General features: G+C 63.1%; 3 protein-coding genes across 4 annotated transcripts; 2 read left to right on the top strand and 1 right to left on the bottom strand.

Moving 5' to 3' along the window:
• The first annotated feature begins 2866 nt into the window (after positions 1–2866).
• Positions 2867–6402, top strand: LOC126642189 (collagen alpha-1(I) chain-like). Its single transcript, XM_050319618.1, has 4 exons — positions 2867–3168; positions 3576–4454; positions 5555–5856; positions 5966–6402. The coding sequence occupies exons 1-4, from the start codon at positions 2867–2869 to the stop codon at positions 6400–6402; spliced, it is 1920 nt and encodes a 639-aa protein (XP_050175575.1).
• Positions 6403–10093: 3691 nt separating this feature from the next.
• CBX8 (chromobox 8) lies at positions 10094–14334 on the top strand. Of its 2 annotated transcripts, none has more exons than XM_050319367.1 (5): positions 10094–10249; positions 10600–10643; positions 10822–10887; positions 10986–11052; positions 11216–14334. In XM_050319367.1, exons 1-5 carry the CDS (start codon positions 10181–10183, stop codon positions 12038–12040), a joined length of 1071 nt encoding a protein of 356 aa, XP_050175324.1. In that variant the 5' UTR covers positions 10094–10180; the 3' UTR covers positions 12041–14334. The 2 variants fall into 2 exon arrangements, with proteins under 2 accessions (XP_050175324.1, XP_050175323.1); XM_050319366.1 differs by having other exon boundaries at positions 10962–11052.
• Positions 14335–19632: 5298 nt separating this feature from the next.
• CBX2 (chromobox 2) lies at positions 19633–23820 on the bottom strand. Its single transcript, XM_050319355.1, is given in 6 exon segments — positions 19633–20111; positions 20114–20972; positions 21443–21512; positions 23040–23105; positions 23614–23657; positions 23749–23820. Coding segments are annotated over 6 exon segments (1590 nt in total).
• Between the last annotated feature and the right edge of the window lie 430 nt (positions 23821–24250).

Here is a 24250-nt window from a genome sequence, read left to right as displayed (position 1 = left end):
GTGTGACCCTTTTCTTGCTCCTGGAGAAGGACCATGGCAGGATGAGCCAAGGGCTGAAACTGCCCGGGGGACTGGGAGCCCCCCGCGAGCACGGGGGGGTTTGCGGTCGGTGATCGCTCTGCCCCCGCATCCATTCAACCCTGCCTGAGGAGTTAAACAACAAATCTCCGCGGCAAGGACCGTCGTGTGCAGCCGCTCTCTCGGTGCCACCGGGAGCTGTGTCTCATGGAGGGTCAGAGAGGAACAGGGACAAGGGACGGCACCGCCGCCGAGGAAGGTTCCCCGTGTGTGCAGGGGACCGAGGGCAGAGCCGGGCGATGGTACTGCTCGGTGTGTGGCACTGGTGAGCCCGCTTTCGCATGGAACAACCTCCGGTAGCTCAAAAGAGACACTGAAATATTGGAGAGGAGTCGGGGAGAGGCGGAGGGATGGAGTGGGGGCTCAGGGAGCCCTAGAGCGAGCCGCGGGGGTGCCCGGCCTCCCGAAGGGAAGGTTAAGTATATTTTTATCAGCCCGTAAACCTCTCCCATGGAGAAATTCAGGGGCTCCGCTGAGATTTTCTTCAGTACACGCAGACACGGCAGGCTCCAGTGGCTGAGTCCGCACCGGCAGGAGCTGGAGCTGGAATGCGGTGCCATTTTCACCGCGTCAGAAAAAAAACATCCAGGTGGGAGGGCAGAACCCAGTTTGCCTGGCATGGCTGGGAGAGAATCCCTGGATCCAGCCCCAGGCTGCTGCGGCAGGAGGCAAATAGTGAGGGGAGTGATCCACAGCCTGTTGGACAAGGGCGGGCGGTGGGGGCTTAGAGTGCCCCCCCCCCAGTCTTAAACTTCGCACCCGGATATTTTATGTACCCCCTGATCCGCCGTGCCCTGCTGGGTTTTTGTCTTTATGGGTGGCTTTTAAAAGACGAATCCCTTCCCTCGAGGGCGCTGCCCGCACCCCACCGCACACTGGCACCTCGGGGCGCAGGAAAGCGGCTGCGGCGTGGGGGTCCCTCTTACCGGGTGCTCCCACGCGCGGCCGCAGTGCTGCGTGTCCAAGAGTCAGATGGCAGCCCCGGAGAAGCGGAGCAGAGATGGGACCCCCCTACCCGGGTCCCACGGGGGACCCGCAGCGCTGTTTGTAGCGGGACCGCGAGGAAGGGACATCGGGGACGGGGGGAAGGAGATGGAGAAATAGAGAGAGTGGGGGCCCGGAGGTGAGGTGGGCAAGATTCCCCCGGGAGAAATTGGAACGGAGCAGAGCAGAAACCGAGGATCCTCCCCGGGACGGAGCAGCACCGGGGGCTTCGCATATCTCGGCGTCCGGGGGAGTCGCAGCGAGAAGCCGAGGCTCTGGGAGGGGCCAGGGTGGCTGTTGGGGGGTCCCGGGTGTCCAGCGCCGGAGGCAGGATAAGGCCCACCCTCCGCAAACACAGGGCGAGTGGGCGGTCCTGGGTACCCGGGTCCCGGTTCCTCCCGCCGCGGGAGGAAACGTCCCGAAGTCCCGGCAGGGGCGGGAGGAAAACGAAACAGGGGCGAGGAAGCGGCGGACAGCGACAGCCCGGCGAGGCTGGGGTGGAGGGCGCCCCGGCAAGGCAGGGGATGCCCGGGTCGGTTCGGCCCAGCCCGGGTGGGGCTTTCACCCGCATTGCCGCAGTGACGGGCGGCAGAGCGCGGCCGGGCCGGCGGGCTCGGCGCGGCGCTGCATTGCAGCACTGCATGAGCCCCCTCCTTCCTCGCTCCCTTCTCCGCCCTCCGCGGCCGCTCAGCTCCGGAGGTTCAGCCCGAGGCACGCACCGACCCCGCCGCGCTCGGCTCCCGCTCGCACGGGGCATCTCCCGCGTCGTGCCACATCCGACCCCCTCCCCCGACCCGGGAATGCAGCCGTGGGGGAGGGACGCGCACCCACCGGCAGGGTTCCCTGGTTGATGTCAACCAGGCGTTCATCAAACCCCGCGCGGGCGGAAGGACCGGCCCGCCCCGTCGGGGCATCCGCCATCCTGCCTGCCCATCCCGCACCGCCGGTGCTGTCCCGCTGTTCGTCCCGGCCGCCTCCCTCCGGCCCCTCGCCGCCCTTCCCTCCGGTCTGGTCGTGCTCTCCACCACGGCGAGGCGTCCGGCCTCGCGTGGGCCAAGCAGTGCCCGGCGCCATCCCCACGGGTTTCCCGCGAGGGTTTTTGGGCTGGTCCCGTGAGGAGCCGTGACCGCCTCCGGGACCGAGCGAGGCTGAAGAATGCTGTGCCTAACGTCACGGCCCCACGGCGGACCCTCCCCGACGGGACGTTTCCCCGGCCCTGGGGGCACTTGCGATGACCATGGGGAGGGTGGAGGGAGGCGATCAGTCCCGCATTCCCTGTCCATCGGCAAGGGAGTCTGGTGACCGCGCTCCGGGATCCTCTGCGTGGGGACAGCGTCCCGGAGATCGGTGTCAGCCCCGCGTGACAGGGTCCTGCGTGGACTCAGACAGTCATGACCCTCGGTGCTGCGTGCGCGGGGCACAAAGGGGAGCGGGACAATCCCGGTGAGAAGGTGCCGGCGGTGGCCACGCGTCCCGGGACCAGCCCCGCCGCCAGGTGCGGTGCGGCGGGGGTGGGAGGGAGCGGGGCCGCGGGTCGCGAACGCCCCGGCACAACGGGGGCCCGTTCCCAAGGCTCCCGCTCTGTCTCTGCTTTGGGAAAACGCCAGCACGGTAACAAAATGGCGGGGAAAGGGTGGGATTGTCACGGCGAGCCCTGCGGCGCAGCCCGGCCACCCCCGGCCCCGCCCGACCCGGCTCGGGGCGCCCGTCCCGGCGGAGGGCAGCGGGGCAGGGGTCCTGCGGGCTGTGCCGCCGCCCGGCCCCGCCGCCCGGCTGAGCTCCGGTGGAGAAGCAGCTGCAGAAAATGGCTGCTCGGCGGAGCCCGCTGAACCCTGCCATGGGGGGGGATGGCGAAGAGGCGGCGCAGCCCTCCCCGCCGGCCCCCCCGGGGAGCCCCGGGGCAGGCGGCGCGGGGGGCGGCCGGAGGCTCCGCGGGGCGGTGGGACCTCGGTGGAGCTCGGTGCGTGGCCTCACCTGCGACGCGGGGGGGCGCGGAGCAGCCCGCCCCGATCGCACCCGGCCCCGTAGCGCCGGCCCGGCACGTGCCCGCAGCCCCCGCCCGGTGCCCGCCGAGGGCAGCGGCGGCTCCGAACCCCGGGGGGCGCGGTGGAGGGGCGGCCGGTCATCCCCCGCAGCCCGCCGCGCCGGAAGAGCCCCAGCCCCGCAGCCGCTCCCGCAGCGCCCGGTTTTGCTTTCGGTTTAAAATAAAATAAAAATAAAATACATATAAATAATCGGGCCGGGGGGACGCGGCGCCGGGCGGCCGCGACTCGGCCACGCACCGGCTCCGCGGCGAAGCCGCAACGAAAACTGGACCCCGGGGTCCCGCACCGTGTCGCCGTCCCCCGCCCGTCACGGCGGTAGCCTCCCGAGCGTCTGGGCGCGAGGCAGGAGCGGACACACGTGCGGGAGGTTCGCTCTCCGCCGGTGGTTTTTGCGGGTGTCTGCGGAGTGAGGGGATGTCCCGAAAACGGGAGTGTGGGAGCCGGACCGGGGCGATTCTTTCCCCACAGGACAGCGGAAGATCCTGTCGCCCTGCGACTGCTCCACACCTTGGCGATTGAACATGGAAGGCGCTTTGCCGCGCCGTGGGCGCATCACGGGTGGCTCCCGCACGCGCGGAAGCCGCTGCCTCCGCCGCGCACGGTGCGAAGGGCGCCGGTGCCTCCCAGCAATACCTCTCCCGGCGTAGCCCACCCGGATGCCTCCCTCCTCAAAGCCCCCCAGTCTGTGCCCCAGATGGGGATCAAGTCACCCGTGTCCCCACTCCCCCTGCCCACTCGAGGTCCCGCTTGGCGGAGCAGCGGGACCGCCCCGTCCTGCTGGCTTTCCCGGCGCGCAGTCCCGCCGGACCCTCTGCCGCGAGTGGGACGAAGACGGCCGGCCTCCTCCGTGACCCGTGATGCGGAGACAGAGGACCGGCGGTCCCGCCGCACTTCTGGAGCGCCGCGGGCTCCCGCGTGCCGTCGGTGCCCACGGAACACCAGCGGCGAGATGGGGGGCCGGGAGCCCCGGGGCGGGAAGGGACAGCGAGGGTCCGGTCGGGGCGGGGGGCGCGCGCTGGCGGGGTGCCACCGGGAGTCCCCCGGTGTGCCGGGGGTCCCGGCCGGGGGGGCGCGGGGCCGTTCCGCCCGCGAGGGCCGTTGCTGCGATACCGGCGGGCCAATCAGCGCCCACCAGCTCACCCGGGCCCGCGCGCCGCTGCCTTATATGGTGCGCGCCGTCCGCGGGGCGCCGCGCGCATCGCCATATAAGGGCATGAACCTAAATACAGCGCCTACCTTGGGCGGGGCGGGGCCGCAGGGAGGGCGGGGCCCGGCCGCGCCCCCCGCCCCACCGGGCCCGCCGCCGCCGACCACCCCCAACCGGAGGAACCCGCCTCCGGTCATTAGGTGGAACGCAAATGAGCAGCGCTTCACCTCTAATTGCTTTTGTTAAAAGCGGAGTCGCGGGAAGGGCGGTGACGGGAGGGGAACGGGCAGGGACGGAGGCAGGACTGAGCCGGGCAGGGTGTAGGACAGGGGTAGCGGCAGCCCCGGGCGGCCGCGGTTGCACCTCGTCTCATCTGTCACATCCCGAGTCAGATCTCCCCGGCGGGGCCGCCGCACCGCGCTCCATCCCACTCCGGCCCCTGCCCACTCGTGACGCTCCCGTGGCCGCTGTAAGGAGCAGGTCCGTCCTTCTGCCGTCCTTGCGGGCAGAGCAGCGCGGCCCCGGCGCGGGCAGCAGCCGGTGGGACGGAGCCGCACCGGCTACACGGGGTGCAGGAATACCCCGGAACGTTCCCGTTTCCTCGCCCCACGCCGCACTTGGGCCGGTTCCTCCCTCTCCCCCTCCGCAAACAGCTCGTGTTTATGTTCCTACAAATAATGAGCAAATTCAGAACCCCCGGGAACAAAAGGTCTTTTGTGCAAAGCCCTCGCAGCCTGGAGCGGGTGATAAACGGCGCCCTCCGGTCCCGGGAGCGGCGCTTTCCTCGCCTGGGGCGTTCGGGGTGACCCGCGAAGCTGCAGCGGGGTGACCCCGGCATCGGGGGTGACGAGGGGCTCCCGGTGCGTGTCGGCACGCCTGGAAAACGGGGAGCGGGCGCTTTGCCATCGGGGGCTCCGTGGGCGCTCCTCGCCGGAGCAGTGGGCTCGGGGGCACGGCAGACACACGGGAGCAGAGGACTGCAGGACACGCATGAGCCGCTCCCACGAGGAAGACCGACTACCCGAACGTTCGTGGATCTGTGCTCCGGGAGAGAACGGCAGCTTCTCTCCCCCGTCGGGACCGCAGAGGGGACCCCACCCCGCGCTTTGTACCGGGGTCGCGGAGCTTGGCACAGCTCCCGGGGTTCCTGCGGGCGCTCCTGAACTCTCGGTGCGGGGGGGTTTCTGCCCTGCTGAACCCTCGATGCTGGGGGCCTGCCCGGGGCGGAGGGGGCGGCAGTGCCCCCCGGGGGTGGCGGGAACGCCACCGGTTGCGCGGTGACTGCAACCGCCATTTCCAGGAGGACGGTGCCACCTATGGAAAGCACCTGGAATTCACCGCGCCGGCGGGAACGCGCCGGGAAGGTCAGCGTTTCCGTGCGGCACCGTCGAGACGAGCCGCTCTCCGGGCCGGGCCGGGAGGTGTCGGAGGGGGCTTGGCTGCCCCGGTCGGCAGGGCCGCCACTGTCCCTCAGTTACCGCCTGCCCCGGGGAAGATGCTCGGCTCGGTCCTGGGGCGGCGGCGGGGCCCGACTGCGGACCGGCCTCGGCGCTGGGCTGCACCTCCTCGGAGCGGTCGCTTCACCGGCTAGCCAAGGCCCCGGTAACCGGGAAATAACGACCGGCGGGGCGGAGAGAGGCTGTTCTGCTCAGGTGCTCGTCACAGTCCCCGGGGCCGGCATCCTCTCACTCTCCTGGGTCCGGCCACACAGAGGTCTCTCTACGGCCCCGCCAGCCCCCTCCGGTCCCCGGGGAAGGGGCAGCAGCCGTGCCAGGGGTCGACCCACCGGGGCACGCTGCCTTCCGTCTCCACGTCGCCTCCGCAGCCGCCGAGGAAGCCCTGCCCGGTCATGAATTCGATGCCAAGCACCTTGACACGAAAACTTACACGGGAGTTCCGGGGCTGGTGCAGCCCCGCGCGGATGCCACTGCACGGGAACCCCCGAGATCTCCCTTCCCCTCACCGGCTACCTGCGAGCTTCCCGGCAGCATCCCCAGCGGCACCTTGGGATGCCGGTGCCGCAGCTCGGAGCCAGTCTCTGCCTCCCCGATTATCCCCGAGCTGCTCGGAAACGAAAAGGCAGCGTCCCGGGGTGCGGGCTGCACCCCCAGTCCCGGAAAAGGCTGTGGACCGGGGGGGGCCCGGTGATGCTGCGGTGTCCCAGGTCCGTTCTCACCCGTCGAGACAGCCTGGTACCGGCTCGGGGGAGCGTGAATTTGCCCGAGGCTCCTCTCGGCTCCATTCATCCACCAGTGGAGGGAATCGTTTTCCCGCACGGCTCGGGGACGGAACCGAACCGGGAAACACCCAGAGCCGAACCGGGCGGCGGGGCTCACCGGGAACTCGGGGCCGACCGCCCCGAGTGTGTGTGGGGTTATTCACGCATTCAGGGAACTCGGGTGGAATGGGGCTCCGAAGCGCGCTATACGCTACCCGTCGGTACCCGGGCAGCAGGATGCCTTTCCCGGGTCCCGAGGGCTACCCCGGTCGCGGGGTCGGTTCGGGGGCGGGCAAGCGCTGGGGCTCTGCCGGCGGGCGACTTGCTCTGCCCCCGTTCTTCCCGGTGGTCCCACTGTGGGGGCCGTGCTCGGGTCGCCCACGAGAAGGGTTGTCGACACAGTGGAGCGCGACTGTGGCATGAACGGATATACGAGGGGCATCGGCACCCTCGGCCACCCGGAGAACGGGTTCGGGAGCTGGGCTGGATCCTAACGTCCTACCGCGGGTGGCCGTGGGACGGAGCAGCTTCTGAAGCACGGTCACTGCAGTGCACGGGAGGCGCGGGGGAATGCCCGGCTGCAGCGCGGGCATCGATGGTGCCGGTGTTGGTTTGGAGCCAGGTCCGCCCCACCGCTCCAGGCTCAGCCGCGCTCGGACACCCGTGCTCGCTCCGCCGCCCCACGCGCGACACTGGGAGGGGCGGCAGCCCCCCGGTTTCGTTGCAAAACTCGTGACCGTGGAAAACCCCGCACAGTGAGAAACGAGGAGGGAGCCAGGAACTCTGCTCCGCAGCGGCCCGCTGAGCCCCGAGGAATTCATCTCACGAGTGCGTGTTGGAGGAGTGGAGACTCGGCAGCCGAGAGGTGGATTTGGGGTCAAACGGGCAGAAATGGGGTTTGCCTCGCCGGCACACCTCCTCGCCGGGCCGAAGCTGTCCCCGGGTCGGCACCGAGCCCGGGACCCAGAGACCTGGCCGCTGTCTGCGTGGGCGGTGGAGACGCGGGGGCGAGCGGCCCCCTCGGCCGAGAGCCCGTGGGGCACCCGGGCAGCCCCTGACGCTGACCTCGGGAGCCTGGAGGGTGGCCCGTGCCCTGGCTCCGCTGCTGCTTCCGTTGGCCCGACCGGGCAGGAGGGACCCCCGCAGCGCCGGCCCCGGGCGAGGGGTTCCCGGACTCCCTCCCGCAGCGGGAGGAACTGCCCGGCGGAGCCGAGGACGGTCCCGCTCGCCGCTGCCTCATCCCGCGGCGCCGGGACAGCTCCGTCCCGCTTCTCCTTCCGAGCCAAGACCCCCACGAGCGGCCGCAGCCCCGGACCCGACCCATCCACGCCCTGGGGCTCCGGCCGGTTCCCACGCGGCGGCGGCCGCTCCGCGCTGCTTTTTCTGTGCCATTCTCGTTTACGTTTCGCCTTGTCCCTGCCCCCCCGCTCCGCAGCGGGGGCGCAGCCCCGGCTCCTCGCGGGTCCCGCGTGGGTTACAGCGGGAGGAGGAAGCTATTCCTCCACTGACGCCCGCACGTGAGGCAGCCGGAACAGCGGCCTCTCGGCTCTCCACACTCACGCGTGGCCGTGGGGCTCCGCGTAGCTCGTCACAGGCGACGAGGCAGAGGCGGCTGCTCAGTCGGGAGATCCGCAGACCCTCGGGGCTCCCGTGTGGCGCCGGTGCGGGGAAACTCGGCCCGGGTCTGCGGTTCCCACCTGCAGAGGGACACCGGTAGCCACGGTGCTGGACAAACACCAGCTTCCGCGGGTTCCAGCAGCTCCACGGCCACGGGGATGGGCGCCTCTGCTCCTCCGCAAACGCTGCCCTGGGAGCCCCGAGCAGCGGACGAGACGGCGGCGCCGGCACCGGTCGGGCCGGGGGGTCACGATCCGCTCCCGTTCCCCGCCTCCCGCCCCCGCTGGACCTTGCACCCGGTACCGCCGGGTCTCTCCTCTGCGCGGCAGCTTCTCGGTAACGGGATCCTGTCCGCTGCATCCATGCCGATTCATGAGTCACCCCGCAAACAGCCTTAATTAACAAAGAGTAATTTGACATTAACGAAAAACTTCTCGGGACGCAGCTCGCCGTGGTCCGGGAGAGCGCAGGGGTTGCTCTCCCCCTCGGCCCCGCCAAGCCACGCAAAAACCCGCGTAGTGGGGAGGCTCCCGTGACGGCGGGGTTGCAAGCGTGGTGTGAGAATCCACGGGAGCCGTGGAATGGGAATCTCCTGCCTCCTTCTGTGAGCGCAGTTTCACCTCGGCCGGGGGAGGTGGCAGGAGGGATCTGCCCACTGAGACCGACCCACGACCTCCCGAGTCCCGTGTGGGGCCGTGGGGGTCCACTTGTCAATGCTCCCCGCGGGTCCCAGAGCCCCACGCGTGTCCGCCGTTGGAGATCCCTGCCCGCCCGTGTGATGCGGCGGCAGGGAGGATGCCCTCGAGAAACAACGCTCCTCGAGGTTCCCGCTGCCGGTCCCGGTGGACCCCGTGGCCCGGGGCTCCCCACAGCCGTGGGCTCATTTACTGGAAGGCAGGCGCAGCTGGATCCCCGGCGCCACTCTCGCCGTGATTCTCCCACGCGTAAGCGCGGCGGCCACCAAGTCCCACTGCTCCTTGGCTTGGAGCTCCTTAGGGAAGGGGAGACGGAGGCAGGAAGGAGGGGCAGATCCACGAGAGGTCTTGTCACGCGTGGAAGGGGCAGTTGGAGCCCACTCAACACTGCGCCGTGGTGCTGCGGGTCCCACCCTCGGGGTAGCACCCACCCACGGCGCTGTCCACGGACACGAAAACCGTTTCACTCAGCGGGAATGGGCTGAAGGGCTACCCAGCCCCCCCGGGCCCTCCCCCTGAACGGCGCGGGGGGCGAATTTTAACACTGCCCGCTTGCGGGCGAAAACCGGTCCCATGAGACCTCCGTTCCACAGAGGCTGCATCCATTTCCCCCGACTCGCCGCCCCGACACGCGTGTCCCGTTCTTTCGTGGCCGCCTCGGGGAGAAGGCGATGGTTCTCGTGCGGGGCGCAGCGAGGCGGGACGAGAGGCAGAGTCGGTGAGGGGGGGCCCATGGGGACCCGCTACCGGCTCGCAACCTCGCAGTGTCACCCGCATTCCCACCAGTTTGCTAACAGGTAACGCGGGAGATGGATCAAATTCTGCGTGGGGCCGCTGGCACGCGCGACCGCTTCTGTCCGAGGAAGGGTCCGCGGCACCGCGGGCTCCGCCGTTACCGGGCCGGGCGTTTGGCGCCGGAGCGCCCCTCGCCCCGCCACCTCTCCGTTTGTCTGACCACCGGCCCCGCACCGGGTCCCGGAACCCCCCAGTCCGCCCCGTCCAGGTGCCGCGGAACCCCCCTACCCGTCCCCGAGGCTGCGGGTCCCACATTCCGCCCCGTCCGCGGAGCTGCGGGAACCCCTCCCACCCCGTCCCGCTGCCCAGATCCCCTCTTTGTGCTCCGCGACCCTTCCCGCTCCCCCGGGGCCGCCCCCCCGAGCGGGGCGTGTCCCGGGGCGCGTCCCGGGGCGTGCCCGGCGCGGGTCCCTCCCCGCGGCCATCGGGACGCGCCGCACGTCGGCGGGCGGGGCGCGGCGGGGCCAATGCGGCGCGGGCGGAATATTCCACCCGGCTCCGGCGGCGGCGGCGCGGGGGGGCCTCGGTGACGTCAGCGGGCGGAGTATTATGGTCTGGGCTGCGCCGGGGCCGCCCCTGCGCTGCGAGCGGCCGCGTAAACATGGAGCTCTCGGCCGTCGGGGAGCGCGTCTTCGCGGCCGAGGCCCTGCTCAAGCGCCGCATCCGCAAAGTAGGTGCCCCCCGCGCCCCCCCGCGCCGCGCCCTCGGCCTCCCGCGCCCCGGCCCCGGCCCGCTGCGGGCGGCTCTGTCTCCCTCCGCCGCGGGGCGGGCTCCGCTCCGCCGCTCCCGCCCTCCGCGCCCCGCGCATGGGGGGGTTTGTGTTAAATCCGCGCCCTGGGGGGGTGTGTGTTGTGTTAAATCCGCGTTATTTTTCATTGTTGCATTTCCCCCCTCCCGACGGCCCCCTCCTCCCCGTGTTCCGCTCCCTGCGTGGGGCGTTGCAGGGGACCTTTGTTGCGGGGCGGTTTTATCGCGGTTTTCGCTCCACACGTATTTATTTTCCTCGCTTCCCATCCGCAGGGCCGCATGGAATATCTGGTCAAATGGAAGGGCTGGTCGCAGAAGTAAGTCGCCATGGGGCGGTGGGGCCTGCAGCAGGGTCTGGGGGGATGCTGGCTGCACCCCCCTCCCCCTTTGTGCCAGAACGCGAACTGGGTCCCTCCTTTTATGCCCCTGTTTTTTTATTTATCTTGTCCCTTCGTGGCTCTCCTCATGCTCTTCCTTCTCTCCGTGTCCCCCCAGGTACAGCACTTGGGAACCCGAGGAAAACATCCTGGATGCCCGGCTGCTTGCAGCCTTCGAGGAGAGGTACAAGGCCTTTACGAGCTGTAGCAGTTGTGCTTGTAAATATGTTGCTGTCTTGTAGCTATGCTGAATTGAAGCTTTGGTTCTTTTAACACCTCTAGGGAGCGAGAAATGGAGCTTTACGGGCCCAAAAAGCGAGGCCCCAAGCCCAAAACCTTCCTGCTAAAGGTAAGGAGGCTGGAGCCCACACGTGAGGGCTGCGTGCCAGAGCGGGGGGCTCTCTCGGGCCCCTTTGGAGGATGCTCCCCTCGAAGGTGGCCTCTTGTAAGTTGTAATTACGCAGCCGGATGGCAGGATAATAAAGTCACCGGGTGATTTATCTTCTTTGCAGGCCCAGGCAAAAGCCAAAGCCAAAACCTATGAATTCCGCAGTGACTCTTCCAGGGGGATCCGGGTGCCATATCCCGGCAGGTCCCCCCAGGAGCTGGGCTCCACGTCCCGGGCTAGGGAAGGACTGAGAAACATAGCCCTGGCCCCCCAGGGCAGCTCCAGCACCAGCACCCCCAAGGGAGACAGCATCCGGGACCGGGTGATCCGCGTGGAGGAGAAACCTGGGGAGACCCCCAAAAAGAGAGGCCCGAAGCCCAGGAAGGAGCTTTACAAGGACCTGGCGGAGACTCTGGATGCCTCCAAGAGGAAACTGGGGGACCCGGGGGACAAGGTGGGGGACTACCTGAAGGCCAGGAAGATGGAGGAGGCGGCGACGGGGGCGGCCAAGTTTGGCTCGGGACACAGCGTGATCCAGCTGGCCCGGCGGCAGGAGCCCGACCTGCCTGGCGCCCTGCCCGGCCCCAACCGCGCCGAGGCGGGCACCGACACCTTCCCCCCGCGCCTGGCCAAGCACCGCGCGGACTTTCTGGACCCCAAGGGGCAGGGGGGGCTGGACCCCGGTGGGCCCAAGCTCCTGCACAGCGCGGTGAGCCCGGGCAGCGTGGGCAGCCTGTACCGCGACGGCGTGGGGGGCCCGGCGGGGCGGCCCTCCCTCATCGCCAGGATCCCTGTCTCCAGGATCCTGGGGGACCCCGAGGAGGAGTCCTGGAGCCCCTCTCTCAACAACCTGGAGAAGGTGGTGGTAACTGATGTGACCTCTAACTTTTTGACCGTCACCATCAAGGAGAGCAGCACGGACCAAGGATTCTTTAAGGAGAAGCGATGAGTTTGGTGGAGGTGGTGCTGGGGTTTTCTTCAGTCAGATCCAGACAAAATCTTGGTTAGAGCTTGGTGGGCCTCTCTTTTTTTTTTAATTCTTTTTTTTTTCCTTTAAAATTTTTTTCTTTTGTTTTTTCTTTTGTTTTTGGTCCTGGAGAGAATTTAGAAACTGTCCTAAATTCATTAACTCATTCTTTTGTTTTTGTTTGGTTTTTTTTTTTTTTCACGTCTTACATTTCGTTGGAAAGATTATCTCTAGAGTTATATTTTCTATTAGATGTAAATATGTTATTTAAGAAAAAATGCTTATATATATCTATATATATATATTTCAACTCTGAGTTGTTTTATTTAAATGGAGACAACAGTGACTGCTCAGTTGCTCCTTGAAAGGACAATAAAACTGAGAACTAACGAGTTCACGCATCTGCCACAGGAGCCGGTGTACATAACGGTGTTCATAGCTAAGTATGTGCTGGGTTTTTTTAACTATTATTTTTCATATGATGCTATGGATGGTGGAGGGGGACGTGTTGCTCCCTCGGAGGGCGAAGTGCCCGGATTTCTTGATTGTGATTTAAGGTGTTGCTTGTACAATCAAGTGTGCTGTGTCCAGAACTGTTGCCCTTGACAGTTGACGTGAGCACTTGAATTCACAGTGTTGTTGGGGATGGGGCGTTTCCAGTCTAACAAAAAAAGTAATGTTGCTACAAAGTCGGGGCGGGGAAAAGCAGAAATCCATAAAAAGGCTAAAAGTGTTGGAGTATTAACTTGAATTCCCTTTTCTTGCGGAGGAGAGGAGGTCTGTGTGTGTAAGGTTCCTGAGGAGTGATACTGAAATGCACTTTAATAGAGTTGTCGTAGCAGTTGTGGGAGATGGGACTGAGCTGAGAATCTGTTTTCATTTTGTCTGGTCGCTTGATTCTGTTCCCCCACCCACTCAAAACAAAAAAACCCCAACAAAACCCCCCTCTGTTTACATTCCTGAAATGCCAGAGAGGTTGGGGAGGGAGCATCTCACTGCCCATATTTAGTTACTTTATTCTGCTATAGAAAGTGGATTATTATTATTATTATTTTTATTCCCAATCACAGTTTACTTCAGACTGTTGCAAGACTCCCGATAAAGTGTTTTGTAATACCCACATCCCTGACAAATCCCAGAGCCACCTTTATGCATTCAGAGACAATAAATATTTCCCTTTCCTTATGCTGGTTAAACAATAGCCAAGAGGCAAAATATTCCCGTGTGGAGCAGCCCTGCCGGCTTGGATGGATTTTTTGCTGGATTTGCCTGTGGGATTCCTCCTGGAACTGTGATTCTTCCCCAGCTGGTGCAGGGAGGGTCTCATGGCCCTGGACGAGGTGCAGCAGTTTCCCTGCTGGTGGGGGGTGCAGCCCCCGCTCTGTTGCTCCCCAGCTCGGCCACAGCGTGGCACAGAGGGGAGAGTGGTACCCTGCCCAGCGTGTGGTTTGGCTGAGGTGGGGCAGGTGACCCTGTCCCGACACCTTGCTCTGGGCATCAGTCAGATGGGAAGCACAAACCTGGCAGCGCCTGAGGGCTGAACTGGGCCAGGTTCCCTTTGTTCCTGGGCTCCTGACAGCCCCTGGCTCAGGGGGCTCACAGGGAGTGACCACCAGGGAGTCTGAGAGTGGGGAAGGGGCTGGGCAAGGGGCACCCCTTCACTTTGGGGCGCATCGGCGGCTCCACCTTGTCCGGTCCCCTTCCCCATCCTTTCAGGACCCATGAGGTGCCTGGCAGGAGGATGCTGGACTGGCTGCGCAAAGGGAGCCCTAGTGTCTGAGAATTCAGTTTGCTTTTCCTTTTTTCTTTTCTTTCTTTCTTTCTTTTTTTAAGGCATATTTTGTAAAATTGAGATTTTTAACTTGGTTTGTGCGAAGAGGCAAGGTGCTGCCAGTGCCGACATGGGACATGGGTGGTGTTGGAGGATGATGAGGGGGTTGAGCTGCCTGTCCTCCCGCTGCCCCCAAAGCCGGAGGATCCTTCCCTTTGCAGAGCCCGGAGCTGCTCCTGCCCCGTGTCCGTGTGTGTCCCGACACAGCTGGAGCAAACCGTACCTGTGGGTGTATATGTGTGTCTGTACATAGCGACGTGTACCCTGCGTGTGTGCGTGCGGGTGTGTGTGTGTGAATTATTTAAATCTAAGACTTGTACAAAAACGATTTGGCTAAATCTCAGTCTCAGAAGTGAAGCTTAACTACGTGTCTTCTGCCAGCCGTGAATGTCCATATGAGACCTGCTTTTTATGTCAGTTTAAATATATACTTTGTAAATAGAAATGTGTCTGGCTTCCCTTTGTGGTCCCGGGGTAAGGGGGTCTGTGTGGCCGGGGGGGTGCCCGGGAACATGGTGTGGTGTGTGCTGGGGCCCCGATGGGACGGGTGGCCCTGTATCCCCCCTCCGTACAGGGAGTCGTGGTTGTAAGGGCCTGGGGCCGGGACCCGAAGGGATGGGGGGAGTCGGGGGCGCCCCTGAACGCAGGTGACACCGGGCCGGGCCCCCCCCCAGAGGTCCCGCGCTGTCCGGAGGAGGTGGTGGCGGGAGCCGTGACTCCCGTCCGAGGAACAGCACCGGGGCAGCCGCTCCCACGCCGCTCCGGTACCGGGCCGGGTCCGGCGCTGCCCCGGGCCGCGGCGCTCTGCCCTTCCGACGGGGCGAGCCGCGGTGCGGCGGCCCCTGCCCGGAGAGCTCGGCCTTTGTGTGCAAACCCGCCCCGGCCGCGCAGCCGGGGGGTGGGGGGTTTGGTGGGTTTTTAAGCCGTGTCCTCATTAACCTCCTTTTTCTGCTCGGGCGGGTGGGGCGCGGACCCCGCGCCGCGGGAGCTGCCAGCGCCGCCGAGGAGCGGGAGGAAGGGCCGCACAATGGCGCCTTTCTCCCCCGGCCCGGCGGGGGGGCCCGTTCACACGGGCCGCGGGGCCCCGCGAGGTGGGCGTGGGGCCGGGGGGCGTTCGGCTGCCGGGGCTCAGCTCCCGCCCGACGGCAACCCCGACGGCGGAGCCCCGGGGCAGCCGCCCGCGCCCTTCCGCGGCCGCGCAGCGCCCTCCGTAGGCCAGGCCGGCCAGGCGCGTCCCGCGAACCCCGGCGGGTCCCGGTCCCGGAGGATCGGCGAGAAACACCTGAGCGGTGAAAACCCTGCGGTGCAGACGCAACTCCAGCCGGGAGCCCGGGGCCAGGAGGGGCCTCGTCCTGCCCGGACCCCCGGAGGGAAGTAAGGGGGGTTCCCCCGCTCCGGTTCGCCCCTGCCTCGCACATCCCCATCCCGGGGCCCCGCGGCTGTCCGGGCCGAGAGCACGGTGTCCCGGGAAGGGGGTGGCCTCAGGCGATGCCCGGGGAGGGGGGCGGGGGCACTCCCGGAGCAGTGACCACACGAGGCTGAAAAGTTTAAGAAAATATTTATTGATATGCTAAAAAAGAACAGTGGAAAAGTTATACAAAAGTCCCCACCCGACGTAACCGTCTCCTAGTGTTTTCCTGCAAATAAATTAAAAGCAGCCTAGAGCTGGGGGGCTACACTAGCGTTAGCGTCCAGGAACACTGGAAAACAGCACAGAGAACGCAAGCGAGGGGCCAGGAGGGGCCGGGAGGCTGTGGAGGGAGCAGGGCCGGGTGCTGGTCCTGCTCCCACAGCCCTCATGCTTTCCCAGGGCAATAACATCTCCGACTTTTGTTCTTGGAAAATAAAAGCAAACAAACAGCTGCAGTTTAAAGCAATTATAAGTGTCATACAGGACCGATTTGGCTCTCTCTTTAATTAAAACGTACAAATCAGAGCAGTGACTGGCACAAGTTACAAGAACAATTGTTTGTTTTCACCCATCCCTCAATTTCTGCCAGTAAACCCCTTCTCCTGGCTCTGGAGCCCTTCACACCCAGGCACACACCAGCGCAGAAACTCAACACTAACCAAACCCCTAAACTATCTCCATCTCTCCATGTACTCCAGGTATTTTTTTGGTACAAAATATATATATAAAAATAGACTCAGTTTCTTGGGAAGATGGCTGAATCAGCCACCTCTTCCAGTCCAATGGAAAACAACAAGGATGCTTAACCAGATTACGCCTGGAGAAAATAGCCATTCAATATACAAATACTGAAGGACTTTCCACATCGGAAACCCCTTAGAAAATGACAAGTGACAAACCTTTAATTGCCTGTCTGATACCTGGCTGAACACACCAACCCATAGCAGCAAACTCAAAAAAAAAGGGGGAAAAAAACCAAGTACACCTCGAATCCTAATGGACCCTGGTGCAAACCGGGGACTGCACCAGCTTCCAATCCCTGTCCACAAAATATTCCAATAAATCACTCGCATGATGAGCCTTTGGGAGGCAAACCCCAATGCGAACCGTGTACTCAGACACCCCAGCACTGCTGGGAGAACCTGGAACACCCACTCAGGAAGGCTTTAGGGAAGAAACATGGGGGGAGATGAAGGTCAGAAAAAATCTTGGATTATCATTTTCACCATCCTTAGACCTTTGGAATTGAACCAGTTGGTCAGCAAAAGGCACAGTAGCAAGTGATCACAGCAGAGTCCCGCGCTGCTGGAAGGGGACCTACCTAGGAAGGGTGGGTAATGGAGGGGCCGCTTGCTGCCAGGATACCCCTGGGCACAAGCTCAGGCCCAGCGACCTTTTGTCCAGCCAGGAGGCAGGAGCAAGCTCCCACATGGAGAAACACGTGGGGGCTTTGATGAGGGCTCTGGAGGGAGCGGCAAGCTCAGAGCTGGCATGCAGCCAGCACAGCACCCGTTCTCACAGCTCATCTCCTGCCCCCTCCATAGCTGCTTGGGGTCTGACCCCCTCTTGGAGCATCCTCAGATGTTTTTTCCCCCTTGGGAAAACCAATCTCCACATCCTATTGCTGTAGGCAAGAGCACCCATTCTGGGTCGGCTTCCCCTCCGCAGGTGTCCCTCAGCAGGGCTCTGTGAGACAGCCGGGTGTCTCACTGGGGACCAGGACACCTCTCCCCACGGGCATCAATGTCCCTAGGACCCTGCAGCCACCCCGCTTTGCATAGGCACAAATCTGTCGTGGGACCGGTGTCACAGACAAGGCTGAGATAAGGACGGTCCAAAAGGCACATCATTGATCAGTTTGGATTTGCAAAGGCCAAGTAGCAAACATTTGGTGTGTGGGGCAGAGTGTCACCCCTGCACTTCCAGATTCCTTGATTCTACTCCCAGAACACTCGTATCCCTAGCACAAGAGCCCAGTACAGACCATGCCCAGGACACTGGTTTCTGTTGACACAGGACAAGGCTTCCTTGGAGGTCGTTTGGCAGAGTAAAAGACTAGAAGGTAAACAGCACAGACTGTGACATTTTGGCATCGTGCAGCTTGACAGAAACTGTCCTTGGGAACCTCCTTCATGGCCAATGTTCCCTTCTCTCCGCTCAGCCCCTTCCCTCACAGAACAACGCACAGTGTGGTGCTGGGGGCTGTGTGTCCCCTGCCCCAGGCTGTACAGGGGACATTCAAGGCTGTGCCGAGGCAGAGCTGGAGCTGCCTGAGAAACCTGTACAGGTCCTGCAGTGAGGCACCATCTGCCTCCACCTGCCCTGCATCACACCATGCTCAGCTCCACAGCACAAAAAAAAATCAAACCACAACCCACAGGACAGCTGGGGATTAAATCTAAAAGCGGAGGGAGAGCATTCTGGAGCACAGGAGCCCGCCCAGGCAGAGCCTGCAGCCAGCGCTCAGGGAACAGCCATCCAGCCATCCCCTGACCAGCAGGGCAGTGTTTCTTTCACCTGAGAATGACCCCGCTGCCAGCCAGTGGCAGCAGCCGTGACTGGCGGGGGGTGGTTGTGCCAGGGGTGGGGGTCAGAAGTACCTGTACACCCAGTTTGGTCCATGTGTCACTCCTGTGTGTGAGGACACTGTGAGTGGCCCTGCCTGAGGCAAAGGAAAATGCCTGTCCTGGTGCCAGGTCAATGTTCTGGTGACCCCTGGTGGGACAACCCTTTGGGGGGACCTCCAAACCACGCAGGACAGTGAGCAGCCACCAGCTGTTCATGGCCTCCAAGAAAAGAACTCAGCATCAACAGAACTAAAATGACCTCGAATACTACTAAACTCTGCCTGAACTGCTGCTAATTTTGGCTTGTAGAAATCTGCAGTAGGGAAAATACTGCAGTGAAAAAGCCATTACTGGATGCAATTACAAGCCAAAAGGAACATCCCAGCTGCTGGGACAGTAAAGAGAAGGCAAACAGCTGCTGAGGTGCTTCAGGTCCTCAGAGAACAGCGGCCCGAGGTACCTGCTGGCCCTGATCCTTCTCCCTGTCCTCTCCTTCCCTTTCCCACTGCTCCACCCCACCTGTGCAGATGGCCTTGACCAGCTTCTGAGCCTTCCATCTGAGGAAAAACATGGATGATCAGTGTAAATCTAACCCAGGGAGCAGCCAAGGCAGGTCTAGCTGGGCTATGGTGGGGAAGGCTCACTCGTCCCTGGCTCTGCCCAAGTTACAGCACCAACCTCACAGGTGCCCAGCAGCCCCAGCACTGACCTACCTACTGCTGGAAGGGTTTGCACGTTCTGCAAGACTTAAACAATATTCTCCCGCTCGGTGCCTACGAGTGCCTGGAAACTGCTGAGAGGACAGAGACAATGGCGATGCTGGGATGAGACAGAGAAGTGGCACAGAGGCTCCCTGGGCTGCCCAGAAATTCACTTTCCTCTGGAAATCAAGTCACTGTAGGGAAGCCAGTGGATCTCTCTGGTTCCAAAAAAGGACCCTCCCTGGGCAGAAAGGGGGTACCCTCCAAAGAAGCACCTCTGCTGCTCATCTCGTTAGTGGCATCCAGGACTCAGCCTATCCTAGACTGGATTTATTTCCCTCCCTCATCAGAAAAAAAAAAAAAAGGAGATTTTTTTCCTTAAGAAAAAATGTAAACAGTATTTCCCTATCAGTTGGAAACCTCAACAGAAACGTTGTGGGTTTCCCATCATTGGAAATGACCTTGCCCAGGGGGGTGGCTGGGCTGAGCATACCCTGAAAAACCCCCAAATGCAGCCACCCCCCTACAGCCCCAAGGGCTGGGAGCAGCAGCTGCCTCATTTGGATTGACTTGTGTCTCCCCATAGCTCACAGACAGATCCATGGAGAGCCTAAAGGACAGAAGAGGATCTCCTGTTCCTCTCCCAGGTGTAAGCCTGGCCCATGGAAGCTCCACACCTCCCTGCGGCCAGTGAGCTGCAGACCTTGGCATCTGCTGTTTGAAGCTGTAAAGCAAAGAGACCTGTGCGCAGTGAAGCCTGGCTCAAAACTTGTCAGCCTGACTCCCCCAGCAGCACCAGTGCCCCGGCTCCTGGAGAATGGCATTGGCTACCCCCACACAGGGCACGGCTTCAGAAAAGGATGGAGAGGAGTTGGGGGGATCCATGACCCGCTGGCAGTTCGGAGCAGGTTTCACTGCGTCTTTCTCAAGCCTCTCCAGATATGAGTCCCAGCAGGTCTCACGAGGTCTCCACATTCACTTGAAGAAAGGAAACCTGATGGAAGAGCTGGGCAAAGCTGAGGGTGAGGTTGAAGGACCCTCTCCCTCCTCTCACACTCCTGGGTTCAGTATTGCCTTAGGTTGAAAAACCCGACGCTGGTGGGAGACTCCTTGACCGTCACTGTGATCAGGTTAGCAGTGACATCGGTGACAAAGACGTGCTCGATCAGGCTGCGGGTGGGTTTCCAGTCCTGGCTGGTCTGGATGGAGACAGACATGTTCTGACCCACACCCGGGAAGGAAGTCGAGTCCCGGTCTGAATCTGAGCTGGTGTCCTCGCCCGTGCTCACTTCGGACAGGGCAGACGGCTTGCGGTTCTCCGTGGTCGCGTGTCCCTCCTGTGCGCCGGCCGTGCCGCCTTTGGCCGAGTCCCTGTCACCCGCTCGGTGCGTCTGCTTCTTGCTCTTGGTGCCGTCCCCGCCCGCGAGCGCACCGGCAGCGGCCAGCCTGGCGCCCGCCACCCCGCCCTTGGCACCGCTGGCACCCACGCTGGCCGCGCCGCCGCCACAGCCCTTGGCCAGGGCTCCGCAGAGGTGCCGGGGAGGCTGCTCCCGCCGGCCGCGCTCGGCCCGTTTTTGACGCTCTGCAGGTTCAGAGCCTGCAGGTTCAGCTCCTGGCTGGAGGCTGGCTGGAGGCCGGCCCCAGATGAGCTCGCTGGTGTCTTGCTGCCGTTGGGCAGCATTTGGCCTCCTACAGCAAACCCTGATTTCTGGTCTCCTCCGGCACCACTGCCGGGAGCCTTTGCAGTCTTGGGTCCCTGCACGTTGAGCCCCAGCTCCCCAGAGCCTTTCTGGCTCCTCATTTTCAAGTCCAGCCCTAAGCTGCTCTTACTGGCTGCCTGTGCCTTCAGTGCCAGCCTGCCCAGCGCTGAGCTCTCAGCTGCCGTCTGGCTTTGGGACATCCTGTTCATGTAGTGCACGATGGAGCTCTGCCAGCTGATGGCCTGGCTGGGGCTTGTCGAGCCGCTCTTCATCATGTTGGGCAGGTTTTCTGCTGATGATCCTCCTGAGCTGAGCCCAGCCAAGGCACCTGCTGGGTCCTTCAGCACGGCCATGCCTGAGCCCTGTGTGCTGTGCTGGGGCTGCAGCTTCCCCACCAGCTTGGCACTGCCCCCCACCTCCTTCCGGGATGTTTTCAGCACCTTTGGCAGGTTCACAGTCCTTCGAGCTGCTTTCTGCTCCGGGGGAAGAGGTTTCCGCCCACGCTTCTTCCTGGAAGCATCTTTCATGTCAGGCTTCGCCACCAGGATCTGAGCTTTCTTCTGTGGCACTGGGTGCGTCTCTCTGCTGCGGGGACCTCTCTTTGCTTCCAGGTCACTTTCATCCTCTTCATCAGAGGAGGAAGAAGAGGAGGATGTGGAGGAAGAGGAGCTACTTGACTTAGTTTTCGCAGGCATCTCTGGTTCCTGCAAAGCAACAGAGACAGGGTGTTAACAGCAGTGACCAAAGAGCAGTCATGGGCACTGCAAACCCTTCAGGGCAGCCTGGCCAGGGGCCTCAGACACCCACAGCTTCTTTCTCCACACAGCTGATCTTAAGGGATCCGTTAGCTGATCTGATGAGTTAGGGAGCACAGAGCACAAAATTGGTCAGCAGTAGATACCGAGTTGGACCAGTGCCAGGGAATTCTTCTGTCTCCTGTACTACCCCCAGAGCAGTGATGGAGGTGTTCTTTTCACAGGCATCCTCACCAGCCTGTCTATAACTGCCAGCTACAACCCCCTGACCCAGGGTCTGGGGGCACTGCTGAGCCCTCACTGCACTCAAGGCCAAGCCCATCCTGGACTTTGGGCAGACCCCACCTCCCGTGCCCTCCAAGGCCAGAGCCCCTACAGTGCTGTCATGGCCATGGATTCCCACCACTGCCAGGACTCACCACGTGTTTCCTGGGCCTGCCCCGGGGCCGCTTGCCCCTCTTCCGATTCTGTACTTCTTTTTCATGTTCCCTGAAGAAAGCAAGGATTAAAGACAATGTTTGCAGGGAAGAAAAAAACATCTGGGGAAACTAAGGCAGTCAGGGATTGGAGAACATCCCTGTCTGCATCAGTAACATTCCCACAGCTTCCAGCATCAGTGATGGACCACATGGCATTACATATCCCAGATCCGTGGCTTTTCCAATTTTTGGTGAGATTTACTGTGTTCTCTGGTACAAGGGGATCAGGCAAAGGGAAGGATCATCCCTGGCCCTGTTAAACCTCACCTTGGTTAAACCCCTGCTGAGTTGAGCTTCCACACTGAGCAGAGGAAAAGCAAACACATTCCTTACAAACTCAGCGAGTTCCCTTCTTTGCTGGGCTCCTTCCATCTCTCCTGCACCTCCTGGTCTGGCTGTGGTGGGCCAGGCTGGAGGCCAAAGGTGGCAAAGCCAAGGTGGTCACATAGGGATGTTTCAGGTCACTCTTTCCTTTTAAACAGGACTGTGTTAAACTGTAACAAATCTGGCTGATTAAGTCCTGAGTCCTGTCTGCACTCACCACCAGATCCTATTCTTGAAAAAAAAGAATCCAGAAACTAGTTATAATTAAATCCTAAATTAAACTTTTATGATTTTTATTATTATAGAGCCAAAATACTTGGCAGCTCTGTGCCTGCCATAGCCAGCTGGCTACTCTTTCCCCTCCGTGTGTGATTCCTGGGACGCAACGGCTGTGGAACAATTGCTGTTCCCAGCTTGGCTCTGGGCAGGAGCCACGGCCCTGACAGAGGACAGACACCATTTTGTTCAGCAATCCAGGTTGTTCACTCTGGAGAAGGCTCTAGGAAGACCTCAGAGCACCTCTGAGTACCTAAAGAGGCTCCAAGAGAGCTGGAGAGGGACTTTGGACAAGGGCCTGGAATGACAGGACAAGGGGGAATGGCTTCCCACGGCCAGAGGGCAGGTTAGATGGGATATTGGGAAGGAATTCCTGGCTGTGAGGGTGAACAGGCCCTGGCACAGGTTGCCCAGAGAAGCTGTGGCTGCCCAAGCCCTGGAAGTGTTCAAGACCAAGTTGGAGGGGGCTTGGAGCAACCTGGGCCAGTGGAAAGTGTCCCTGCCCATGGCAGGGAATGGAATGAGATGAGCTTTAAGGTTTTTCCCAGCCCAAATCATTCTATGATTCTGTGGTTTTCTCCATCACTCCCTCACTCTCCTAAAGCTTCACCCTCCAGAAGTTCATTTTAGTGCCTTCCAAGCCCAGGCACTGTTTCCCCTCTGGGGTCTGTGGCTGCTGGATGGGGAGCCCCAGGTCTGTGCCAGGCGCTGCTGCACCCAGAGCACAGCTGGGCCACGAACCCTCGGTGTTTGCCCGGCCTGGGCAGAGCCGTCCCAGGTGAACCTGGACTGTGACTCCAGGGACCAACAAAAGGGCCCAGCCACAAAGGGACCGGCCAGCTCCAGGCTGTTGTTTCCACAACTTCCACTGCACGCGCAGCCAATTAGAAGTTAATTAACTTTATAGTTTGCTTAGAAATATTTAGAGTTTTCTCACTTCTTTTGGAAAGCCAGGAGCAGCCGGGGATCCAGGATGTTCTCTTCGGGCTCCCAGCTGTTGTGCCTGAAACAGAGGACACGGACTGGGCCAGAGCAGGGGGTCGACCCCCCCACGCCATCTCCGTTACCGGCCCAGCACCGGGGGGGTTCACCCGAGGACAACCGGACCCGGCGTGGACCGGGGCATCCCCGCACAGGGGCTGGCACAGCCGGGGGGCGGGAGGGGGAGAGGGGCCAGGGGAGTGAGATCGGGAAGGGGGCGGCCACGCCGCCGCGGGGCGAGGAGAGCCCCGCGCATCCCGAGGTAGCTCCGGTTTCAGCAGGGCGGGCGCGGGGCCGGGGTGCGGGGGCTCCGGGGAAGGTTGGCCCGGCCCGGGGGTGGGAGCGGAGCCCCACGCGGCGGCGGGGAGGGCCGGGCCCGGCCGCGCTTATTTGTAAACAAAAGGAGCGGCGCGACCCGAACAAAAGCGGCCGGGCGGGCGGCACCCGCGCCCCGCCCCGCACCCCGCTCCGCACCGCATGGTTCCGCGATCCGCACCGCGCAGCCCCGCGCCCCGCACCGCCCCGCTCACTTGGAGGACCAGCCTCGCCACTTGACCAGGTACTCCAGCTTGCCCTGCGAAGAGAGACGGGGAGAGGCGCGTTACCGGTGGCGGGGGTGCGGGTGCGGAGGGGGCGGCGGGGGACGGGGGTGCGGAGGGTCCCACCTTGCGGAGCCGCTTGCTAAGGATGCACTCGGCGGCGAAGACCTGCTCTCCCACGCTGCTCAGCTCCTCCATGGCCCCGGCCCCGCGCACACCCCCGCGCACACACACGCACACACAAGGGGAGCCCCGGGCGCGCCCCCGATGGTAGTCGCGCGCGCTCTCACCCCCACATCCACGCGCGCCCCCGGCACAATACGGCGGAGGGGCGGGGGTCCCCAAATTCCCGACCGGCCAATGGGGAACGGGGGTGGGGCGATCCGGCGTGGGGGGTGGGGGGAGGCATTGTCTGCGGGCGACCCCTCCTCTTCCTCCCGCGCGGGGCGGCCGCTGCCCGGCCGGAGCGGGGACAATGGGGCCGCCCGGCCCGGGGCTTTGTTCCCCCGGGCAGCGCTGGGGGGGTTCCCCGGCCCGGCCCCCCGGGGGCATCCCTGCGGTCCAACCCCACGAGGGGTCCCTCCTGCGCGGACCCGGGCTCCGAGTCCCCCGCCCGGGCAGCCGATGT

This window comes from Myiozetetes cayanensis, unplaced genomic scaffold (assembly GCF_022539395.1).
Source record: "Myiozetetes cayanensis isolate MyiCay16 unplaced genomic scaffold, myiCay2020 scf22, whole genome shotgun sequence".
NCBI classification, from domain to species: domain Eukaryota; kingdom Metazoa; phylum Chordata; class Aves; order Passeriformes; family Tyrannidae; genus Myiozetetes; species Myiozetetes cayanensis.
The sequence above is the reverse complement of the archived record's forward strand: the minus strand, read 5'-3'. Positions and strand labels throughout refer to the sequence as shown.